This window comes from Centruroides sculpturatus, unplaced genomic scaffold (genome assembly GCF_000671375.1).
Source record: "Centruroides sculpturatus isolate CEXI.00-Female unplaced genomic scaffold, Cexi_2.0 scaffold672, whole genome shotgun sequence".
NCBI lineage: Eukaryota > Metazoa > Arthropoda > Arachnida > Scorpiones > Buthidae > Centruroides > Centruroides sculpturatus.
The window spans coordinates 27576-39902 of NW_019384845.1; the positions used below are offsets into that span (position 1 = coordinate 27576).

A 12327-nucleotide genomic window follows, 5' to 3' on the forward strand; every position below is an offset into this window, starting at 1 on the left:
TACATTTTTATTTATATAGATAGATAGAAGATGATCTGCTTTAGTTCATCCTCACAGAAAAGCAAACTTAGGGAGTCATACTCGTAACGCCATCTGTTGGACATAAAAGCCTTAACCCTAGACAAAAATCCATTGTAGTTTTATTTAATTAATAAAAAATCTGCAGGTTTGATTAGTGGTAAACATTCCGGGGGTCATAAAGATGCTACAGTTAAAATTTGGTAACGATTGGTTCAGTAGTTTTCACGGTTAGTGGTCACAAACGAAAAATACGTTGTCTCTTTATATAGTAGTATAGATATAATTTCAACTTTATATTATATTTTGGTCCAAATAAAACATTTTGAATTTTAAATATGAAATAAATTTAGTAAAACTTAAAATTTTTATTTCATCTTAATCAAATTTCATCTAAAATATTTTGTATTGACCTTAAAAATGTGATTAAAATGTTTTAAACTTTATACTAATTCTTTTCATCTTTAAATCATTTCAACTAAAGTTGATGCTTTGTCAAACATACAACTGAACTTTTACATTTAGAAATACATATCAAACTTTTATAAATAAAGACAATGATTAAGAAAAAAAATTATTTCTTTTTTACTGCAATAAGTAATGTTGAAAATTATTTCAGCAGTTTTTTTTAACCAACATTAAAAAATAAATAATATAATCTGTAATTTTCATTTATGGCAAAAATGTAATGTAATTTCAAAATATATAAAATATGATAGTAGAATGTAATTTATTTTAAATGACAACTAAATTTTAAATATTTTGCAAAAAATATTTTAAGTTTAATATAAAATTTATTTTAAAATTTTGTAATTAAAAAGTTTATAAATTGAATTTATAATGACAATCAATTTTTTTAAATTTGAAATAAAATGAAATAAAAAATTTCAATTTAATGAAAATTTAAAAATAAAAAACAATATAATTAACAAAATACAACAAAACTATTATTTCAAACCACAAATTTCTGAAGCTAAAAGTTATAGTTAATCATGAAAGTCATTTTCTTTTTATAATTTGCTTTCTTCTTAATAGATATTAAGAAGAAAGCAGATTATAAAAAGAAAATGACTTGCTAGATAGCAAATTATTTTTCCACAAAAATTACTTTAATTAAATGACACCATTTTCATTTAGTTAGAATTCTCAGTTTTTAAATCTAATCTATTGCATTTCATTCACATAATTTTCAGAATAAATTTAAGAAATGCTAGCTGAAATAAAATCAAATTATACCTAATAACATATAGTATCAAAAAGCTGAAAAAAAATGTAAATATCTGTACTTACTAAACATTCTAATAGACGAGCAGGACGGGAAATAATTACTAACAATTTCTTTATTAACTTCTTCAAATATTGAGCTGCAGAAGGTGATTTTTCTTGACACTATTAAATAAAATCATAAAAAAAATTTTTAAATTGTTTTATACTTCATTAAAAGATTATATAAAGAAGAAAAAATGTATATTAAAAAAAATTGAAATGCTTAGTTTAAATAATATCATAAAGTACGCAGCAAATCACTATACATATAACTAACACCTTATTCTTGCCGAGAAATATAATTTATTTCAAACAAACATTTCAGCCTGATTCACAGGCCATCTTCAGGTTGAGAACCAAATTTGAATTAAAGGATTCCATTAATGGAATACAAAATTAAATAAGCAACGGAATAAGATAAAATAAAAAATTAAATATTAAAATAACCAACGGATTAACATAAAATAAAAATATAAAAATGCAAAAAAATGTACATAGAAGTATTAAGAAATACAATTAAAATTACTATTTTGACTGGTTAGAGCTCTTATTAAATTTCTTAACTATAAACTTCCATGAAGAGGGAAGACTTTCTGCATCCCTTGCATTTAAACAGCCTTCCTGTATTTTACTCCTATAAATCTGGAACTTTTCAGCTGTCAACGCCAAAGATGGGAAAGATAAAGGTTCTATGATGGCTGCCTCATTCCATTTGACTACAGATCCTGGTGCTTGCGCCATTTGGGACAAAATTGTTGCATTAGACTCCTTTCTGATATTATAACTATGTTCCTTGAATTCCTTGATTCTAAGTCCCAAACTCCTGTTGGTTACTCCAATATAGTTTGTTTGAAATAAATTATATTTCTTGGCAAGGATGTGTTAGTTATATGCTTAGTTTAAATATTAAATTTAATTCATTCCAATTTTAAATTGATGATTAAATATTAACTAAATGATTCTTACTTTATAATAATATTCAAAATCACTTTTAAATATATTTAAAAATTTCAGTATAAAGAAGTATAGTAAAAAACAATAGCTAAGCTTGCTTTGATAGCATATATATTAATTTAGCTTTGATCTTTTAATGTTTAATTTTTATTAATGCAATGCAATCATTATAAGTATGTGTGTTTATATATATACACACTTTAATTTTGAATCTGAGACCAGATATGAAAACCAAGGGCAGGAGGCCTGATTAACTATGTAAGTACAGTACAAACTACTGATGCAAGCTGGAAATTATGTTATTCCAATTCAAAAGATCCCCTGAAAGCAGTTAATAGATGACTAGCACAACACTATTGTTAAAGGAAAAGTATGATGTACAGGAACAAGTCACTACTAATTTGAGGTGGAGAGCATATATTTTAAATTCAATACAGTAAAAATATGATTGTCACAATGCCAGGCTGCAATTTTTAATCATATTTTTACTGTACTGAATTTAAAATATATGCTCTCCACCTCAAATTAGTAGTGACTTGTTCCTGTACATCATACTTTTCCTTTAACAATAGTGTTTTGCTAGTCATCTATTAACTGTTTTCAAGAGATCTTTTGAATTGGAATAACGTGATTTCCAGCTTGCATCGGTAGTTTGTACATAATTAACTATGGGCACAAGGCCATGATTTTCATATCTGGTCTCAGATTTCATCTGTCTAATTCCATTTTCAAGATTAAGGAAAGATGGATGAATGGACAACAATGGGAATTTATAGGTCTATAGTTTTTTCAAATTGCAGCCCAACAATAAAAACATACATAGCACTACAGAAAGCTGCAATATTGAACACATGTCGCATTTCATATTATTAGGAAGTTTCTAGATATTGGCACATGTACCAATAACACAGCTTAATATTACACTTGTTTGGGTAGTTATGCTTTGGCTTTAGTCCTATATAGCACTTGGCACCAGCATCAGCTGAGCATGACATTTGCAACATAATAATGATAATAATAATTAAAATTAAATTATTAAGTTTACTATCAAGTATTAAAGATATTCATAAGTTTTTAAATAAATGAAACTAATTACAAATCCTGCTATTTCAAAATTTAGAGTAGAGGCCTATCTATACTACATTTGCTATTTTTTCTTAGTTTAAATCAAGTTAAATAATTTAAAAATATGTTTACTTAAGTTATTTATTTTGAATTTTAACATTATTCATTACCACTCCAAACATAATTATACAATGCTTTATTTAGTGCATTTTCTACTATTTATCAAAATTCTTTTGATGAAAACAAAAATGATAAATAAATTACAGATGTCTAAAATATGTTAAATGGAGATAATAAAATTTCAGTTTTTTAATAACTAAATAAACAAAAATATTAAGCACACAAATTAGTTTACATTTGATAACATGTACAAAAAATTGATAGTAGAAAAAAAAGCAAATCAAATTGTGAATATGAAACAAAATAAATTACATGCATATTAAGATTAGTATTGAAAAGTTTTAGAGTCAGTGTCAGGAAAATAGAGATAAAATAATCACACAAATTAAAACAAAAGTTTTTGCATATGTTTAGTAATAAGTTATAATTTTCTTTTACGTCAAATTATTATTATTATTTTTTATTTATTTACAACAAAATAAAAATCACTAAAATGAAAGAATATTTAAGACAATAGATAAGGCCAAAACTTTGAAACTAAATCTATAACAGTGTTTCCTTTTCCTGCTTCCTATTCCTGATTCCAAAAGGAATTAAAACTAGTAAATATTAAGGTAACAAACATATTAAAACAGGAAAAGATTGTATAGATGAAGATTGAAAGAGGAGTATAAAAATTTTCTAATTACACTAAGGCAGATAGATATATCACAAAATGAAAAAATAAAAATGCAAAAAACATGTAAATTTAAGAAGGTATTAAAGAAGCACCATAGAAATGATACAAAGAAAAATGATAAAAATACTTTATTTTCACACAAAACTATTGCAAATTATGTATAACATTTCATCTTTACAGTTCATAGACATCATAATTTTGTAACATAAATGCATAAAACATTATAAGAAAATAAAGAAAAATTTTGTTTGTATGAATTTCATTTACTTACCTCTGTTAATAATTTTTCTAAGTTTTCTGACATTTCATAGAAATAATGTGATGTTATTAACTGCTTATGAGATTGTTGAATACAGTCTCTTGCCATCTCGACAACTTGATGATGAGCAAATCGTGCAACTGCATCAGATAGCAAAGAAGAGTCCAGCTCTCTATTGTCTACAATAAATTTTTCTAATCTTTCTTCCATTTGTTGTGTGGCCTAATTGAAACAATATTTAATCTCTTTAAGTTGCATTAAAAAACTTCTGAAAATTTATTCATTAATTTTTCTAAATTATATTCAATATACAAATATTAAAACATATTTCTGATGCAAGCAAACATTAATTTCAACTGAGATATTTTATGACAGATAATTGAGGATATTCTTTATTAGTTGAATAACATTATATTATTTATATAAGAAAAAAATATTAGATTGTTCCAGAATTATCAAACAAAACTTACTTATCACTGGTATATTTATCATTATATTTTTATTTGAATATAAAATATTCCTTAAAAATGATAAAATGTTTAATAAAATAACTCTGAAGTAATAAAAACATTTGTTCTTAATAATGATAATATAATTATTTTGTAGTAATTTTGTTTATTAACTAATAGAGAAACAAAAGTTATAACAGTTAGCATTAGAAAATTATGATAAATACATTATAAGCAATTAAATTTATTTAGGGAAAATAAACTTTGTCCTTATAAAAGAAATCAGCATTTATAACAATGATAAGTACCGTACATAAATACTGATTCTTCATAGAAAGTGTTTTGTTTTTATCTACATAAAATACAATAAAAGGGAAATAATCCATATTAACAATGATATTTTGGTTTAATTTTTAACTTTAAATTTTTTTAATATCAATTTAAATATATCTTTTCTTACAAGTAATACTCTTCTTAATAAAGTTATTAAACAAATAAAAAGTAATCAGCTCCATTACTCATAGAAAAATATTTACAATTTTTTTACCAGAGCAAAATGATAAATGAAAACAAAAATATGCAGAATATAGAGTTCAGTCAAAAAATTTATAGTAAATGCATTAAATAGTTTGGATGTTTAGACTAAACTGTAGTATTCTCCATATTTTTATTTAGTTTCAGCTTTTTGTATATGTGATCAAAGGTCATTTTAATTTGTTTCATGTAATAGTATTTTATTTGTAAGCTAAGTGCACAAAAGTATAAAAGTAGTGAACAAATTTTTAAATTAAAAACTAAAAACTTTTTTATTATTATTTATGTATCAATATTATAATTGTTAAGTCAAATAAAATTTTATACCTTGGGAAATCGTTCTTTATAAATGTTATTCATCATAATTACATCACTATCCATTCCTGGAGATCTCAAGGGACTATCACAAACAAAAATATTTACATTTGATTATCAGATAATCTCTTTAAAACTTCATAAATTTATTAATAAATTTCAATTCTATAGATAAAAATATGTAAATAATTAAATTAATATGTAATTTAAAACAAAATACTTCAACATATAGAGAAACATATATAAAATTTTAAAGTAAATCTTATAAATCTAAGAACTTAAAGAATTTATTAAATAAGAATTCCTAATTTTATCAAGTTCAAATAAATTGTTTTAATATTTATATAAAAGAAAAACAATTTCCAAAAATAGTTTTTTTTATGAGATAAATACATAATGTTTATACCATCTTTTATATATGGTGTAAGATAGCTGTAAATAATTTTTAAATATTAAAAAAAGGACTTTAATTATAAATATCTAATAATAAAGGTTAAAGAATTTAATTTTTCTCTTCTCTGAATACAACAATACTTTCCTTCAATTTAAATTTAAAATATTATTTTAAATCACATATTGTATTATGAGGATTTATTTTAAATATGTAAATGAGAAGAATGCCTATTATAGAATTTTTCATCATGTTGTTTACAAATCTTGCAATAAACATATGTAATTACTGCTTCTTCTGTTATTCTCATATATTAATCTTGAATTTTATTGAATAATATTAAAATATAAGCTATTACCATTGTTAACTAATTTACAAACATACTGTATATGCTTCTAGTTCTAATAATTCAAAAAATAAAATAAAATAAATAATCAAAATTCCTTAAAGAAAGATTACATTTGCTTATTGATTTAATAATTTATATTATAGTTATCATTATAACGATTTTTAAATTATTGTAATCATATCATAATTTTATTTAATATATAAAAAAAAAACAAATTATATATATTTCTAGTTAGCTGTATTAATTCAACATATCCTGAATATAAAAATTGACAAGATATTCAACTCTAATTTAAAAAAATAAAAAAACCTTCAAATTTTTCCAGATTAGATTTTAGTTTAAATTTCTGCAATCTAATTTGTCTTGAATTATTTTACTGTTATCTTTTCAATTTTTTCCAATTTTTACAAACCTTTTTCAATATTAAACTTCTTAAAATTTTATGTAGTCTATCAAATTAATGTTTCAATTTTATATATCAAATTAATGTTTCAATTTTATGTATTATTAAATTGTTTAAATTCATTGCATTCTAAATAATTCAAAATTAATTTCAAAAATTTTGCTGTTACCTACATAGTTAAATTCTAAAATTTATATCACTAACACTATATGCATCAAAAATAATAATAAAGTAAAACTAATATTCAATGTTTAATAATTATCAAAAACAACAACATTAAAAATAATGACAAGAATTTTATTTTGTAAATTTACATTCTGTTAAAGAATATTTTTGAATTAGACATAGCAGATATTTTGCAAGTGATTAATTTTAAAGAAAAGTTTAATTCTACAGCATGTCTTGTCATATGTAGTTTTACAAGCTCACATACATAATGCTTTAAATTAATATGGCATGTTGTGTCAATAAAAAAAATTCATAAAAGAATAATTCAATTTTAATTATTCAAACATTTTTAAAACCAAATTAAATATTTTATGAAACTGAATAAATTATAATTAGAGAAAATTTTTTTAAATTTCTGTGGTTATAATTAAATATTAATTTATTGATAAAATTATATGGAAAACTCTATTCTAATTTTTTATATGTATATAAAGAAAAATAAAAATAAAAATTTCTTTGACTTAGCAACGCTATACAGAATTATTTAAACTTCAAAATAAAATTCGTTTACATCTTATTGCAATGAATTTGAATATAACCTAAAATTTTTGTTCCAATAAAATAATAAAAGCTATACTAATATTATGATTGAAATAATAAGATAAAACAAAAACCTGAAATTCAAGTTTGATAAATAACTTGAGTCTCTGAACAAAGTTTATTATAAAAAAAGAAATTCATATTTAAATTTTGCTATATAGAAAACCAAGTAAGCAAAAGTTTGAGCTTATAAATTAAAAAGATAGAAAACAAACCAAAATGAAACTAAATGAAAATTACATATAAAATTTACATAGATTTGATTCTAGAATTCAATTGATAAATGGTGAAATAAAATAAAAATGATAGTAGAATTAATAGAAAAGTATAGAATTTCATTAGTAGTTTCCAAAATATATAATATATAGGAGCCAATGGATTGCCAACTTACCAAAAAATTTAGGTTAAAGAACAAGAATATTTTTATTGCTTTCAAGAAAGATATAAATGATGCAGAGTTGCAATTAGAGCCAAGAGTTTGAACCAAAATTTTTTTGAGTGTTCTGACACATTTACCAGAAAATAATATGAATAACTTCAAATATATTTTTTCTCGTAATTCTTATTCAATTAATTGTAAAAAAAAAACAAAAAAACAGAACAAATTATAATCTAATGAAAAAGATAGGAAAATAAATATATTTTATATTGCAACAGTGATTCATAAACTACTGTATAATTTGATCTATTAGCAAGAATGATTGCTTAATTTAATATTAATTATAGATAATTTTCTTATAGATCATAGATTATATCATTAACTTGATTTAACAAGAAATTTGATTGCCCTTTACAATCAATTTATGGGTTATTTTCCAACTTTTATAATTTGGTTTATAGGTTATACAGGTGTGTATATCCTGTTCATATTCACAATCAAGATTATTTCAACAACTTGCTGCAGTCAGACTACTTCAATTCTTGTTTTTACATATATCTTCTAATTATATCAAAATAATTTATTTCTAAGTAATGATAAAATTTAAATTTTTGCAATCACACTTTAGCATGTTAATTACAGTACCAAATTGTAACAGCATTCATGTACAACTTTCTATCATATAATGCAAATTGTTTGTTCTCTAAATTGATTTTGGCAAATCAGTTCCTATGGATAAAAGCTATTTATTTTAGAAACTACTCACCACATTTTAATTTTCTTTCTGGTTGCATCTTGTGAAAAAAAAATTAACATTTTTTATGAGAGATAAGAACAAAGTAGATCTATTTTCATCTTTTTATTTCTCATCAATTATCAGAAAGTAAAAAATATTACAGTAATAAGAATAATAATTTTGATAATAGAAGTTGTCAATCTACAGAAAAGTTTACACTTATCCATGTTCTAGACAGATTATAACTGTACATAGTTTAAAACTAATGAAAAAAGATGCTGATTAGATTGAATTAAATATATCATTTTATTTATCTATCTTATCAACATCTATTACATATCTACTTAGAAATTAATAGAAAGTGAACTGATTTTGATGATTACAAAATATTTTCAATTGTATAATAAATACAAGGCTAAATCATAACTAGTGAATTTAAATCTAAATAAATGACAATTTAAATTTCATATTACTATGTATTTCATATAAATTTGTACTCATTTATAATTATTTAATATTTTTTATTGTAAAATATGTAATTTTAACTGTAAATAAAATGAAAAAAATGTAAACTTTTATTTATAAGACTATTTGTAAAACTATTTATAAAAGTATATTAATTACTTTTAATTGTAGTAGTTAGACAATTTTCTATATATTATTTTACTTTATTATTTACAAAAAAAATAAATTAAAATTTCATTTTAAATTTATATAGTGGATATAGTAGATATTTCTTTCATATATTAATATATACACACAACACACAACTTAAATTCTGCATGTGTTCTTTAAAATGTTAAAAAAAAAAAAATCTGATGATTATTTTCCTGGAATTATAGGGCAAATTGTCTAAGCACATAACAATCAAAACTTTGACTAAGTGAGATAAAGTTTAAAATCTTCCATACTGCATTTTTAAAAATAGAAATCTTTTTATTTAACTTAAATTTTAATTAAAATTTTGAGCACATTTAAATTATTTTGCACATGAACAGTTCAAATGAATGAGACAATATCATATGTATCTTTTAAGATAATTAGAAAAGAATAATTTGAATTAATTTAACCAATAACAAAACCAAATCTAGGAGAACTTGTTAAATGCAATTTATTATTAAAAAATAGACTAATAAACTGATATTGTAAGAAAATTTTATCTTAATAATACTCTAGATATTTATAATATTTTTGTTCTAAATATAAATTCATTGAAATTTTAAAAATAATATTGCCAGGGCTATTGAGAGGGGAGGTGGAGGTTTTTTCTCTGGGCCTGAAGAAAACTTAGACATCTGTAATGGTTCCTAACCCTATATATTAATATTATTTTTACTAACAGAAAATAAAATTTTTAAGAATGCTTTTTATTAATAAAGAAGTGTTCTACATATTTCATTTGTTCTAAATAAAAAATAAAAAAAAGCCCACTCTAACCCTGCATCATTTGCAAGTTCTCAATAGTTGTGCATATTGCAATAGAACAAACTATTAGTTTAAATTTAAAATATACCTTTTACATAAAACATTGCCTAAAACAATATTTCTTTATTCATTAATGGATTTTAATCTTCATATTTACATCTCTAATTTTATATGTAGTATTTATAAACATGACACTCAATCAAATTTCCATTATTAAGCAATTTCATACATTTAAATTTTTAAAAATGATTTAATTGCCTTATTGATTTTTTCAGAGTTTTGAAATTCTAATATTTTCAGTTTATGTTAAAATTAATATTTAAAAAATTTATAAATAAAACTGTTGCATAATAAATACATCAAAAATATTTTTTTACTCAATAAATAAATTTGATTTAAATATAAGCAGAAAATGTAAATGAAATATTTTAAATTTACTTAAAATAAACATAAGAAAATTTAATCTTAATTTTTAAAATTTACAGTTTAACATTACTGTTGATTCTTAAATTAATATATTTATAAGCTAGAATTATTTTTTAAGTTGAATAATACAGTATTCTACAACCTTAAGCAATCTTTATAAAATTAAAAACATCATTAGGATCAGTTTTACTTCTCATACATGAAAAGTAACATAAGTAATTGGCATAAAGTCAACAAGTTTGAAACTTTTAAGAATGACTTCACTGATTTTTTTAATTACAGAATGATTACAAGTGTCATATTTAAAATTATCAAATTACTTCTTCATATTGTCAAATTTGTTTTCTTTTCTTAAACATATTTACAGAATACAATAAATGTTTGATCATATATTGTGTAGTTTACCAAATCAATAATTCATAATTTTTTTCAAATCCCAGATGAACTTCATACACTTAATGTAATAATTCATAATCACACTAATTTATATTGGATAATTTATTACTTTTCATATATTCATGTTTGATGATAATATATCATTTTAAATTATAGTGTCTTCTAGCTAAAAAAAAATGGTCATAAATAAAAAACAAACTAAACTTCAATTGAGGAATCATGTATTAATAAAAATTAAATCTGCCTCTGAACTTATATGATAACAGTTTGTTTTAAACTAATATTTAATAAAAAAAATTTTCTGTTTTCAAATTATAATTGAATTTATTTCTAAAATATTTTCCTTTAAAAATTATAAGTTAGAATTAATAAATGTAAAGTTAAGTTAAGGATCACATTTATTTCATGTATAATAAAGTGAAGAAGAAAAAAAAAATCTTACCATCTAAAGGATCACGATTGAGCCCTNAGTACAAAATTTTGAAAATTTACAAATGCTTAAACTTTTCAACTAGTTTATAATAATTGTGTTAATAAATTATGTTTTTTTTTTTCATTATTAAAAGTTTTCTTATCATAATTAAACTATTTACTTATTTAAGTGAAAAATTCTATATTTAAACTGGAAAATAACAAAATTTGAATAATAGTTAATAAGTGATGTTGCTTTGTTTACTAAATTAGATACAAATGAAATAGTTTCTGAACAATGATTTGGTCATTATGTTTTATAGTATGTTTATTTACACTGATAATTCTAGCTCTACATTAAAATTTTATATTTTTCAAAACTATTCACTTATTACTTTAATGATTATTTTTGTTTTCATATTTTTTTGATAAAATAACTTGAAATATCAAATTGATAACATTCTACTAATTTACAAGTTTGTATTTCCTATAATTATAGTCAATGCAGGCATTATTTTGAAAATATATTTCATAATTTTAATACTTTCATATCTTATGATTTATTTTCCTGAAAATACTATGATAATTTACATTATAGTATTAAAGTTTTGTTATTTTTTAAACATTTTAATTGAAATAATATTTTAAATTTTCATATTTTATTATTATTTAATTATTGGAAACACATTTTAAATTAAAAATATATATTAACATAAATATATAAAATATGTACCAATAAAAATTAATTTTAAGTCCTGATATAACTTTCAAAGCTTTCAATAATTAAAAACATATCAGTTTTAAATATCAAAAATTCAATTTTTAAAGTAAAAATTTTTTGTATCATTTTACTTTTAGATATAAAATTACATTGGTCAAATTATTTTTAATTTATAAATTAATAATGATTCTTATAGAAAACAGCATATTTATTAATAACCAAAAAATTAACAGAATATTTTGTAATCACGAATAAAATATAAT

At 21.4% G+C, this 12327-nt stretch overlaps 1 protein-coding gene and 1 long non-coding RNA gene across 11 annotated transcripts in view; one reads left to right on the plus strand and one right to left on the minus strand.

Annotated features, from left to right (window-relative positions):
- The window catches only part of LOC111630370 (microtubule-associated serine/threonine-protein kinase 3-like), a 106408-nt gene that overhangs the window by 23259 nt on the left and 70822 nt on the right, over positions 1–12327 (minus strand). For all 9 annotated transcript variants that reach the window (XM_023374458.1, XM_023374457.1, XM_023374455.1 and 6 more), the window contains 3 exons: positions 5672–5744; positions 4374–4583; positions 1309–1407 (listed from right to left, as the gene is read on the minus strand). In XM_023374458.1, coding sequence (XP_023230226.1) covers positions 1309–1407; positions 4374–4583; positions 5672–5744 — 382 coding nt within the window. The remainder of the gene's footprint in view (positions 1–1308; positions 1408–4373; positions 4584–5671; positions 5745–12327) is intronic.
- Positions 1–12327, plus strand: part of LOC111630374 — a 29817-nt gene that overhangs the window by 10492 nt on the left and 6998 nt on the right. The window lies entirely within an intron of this gene.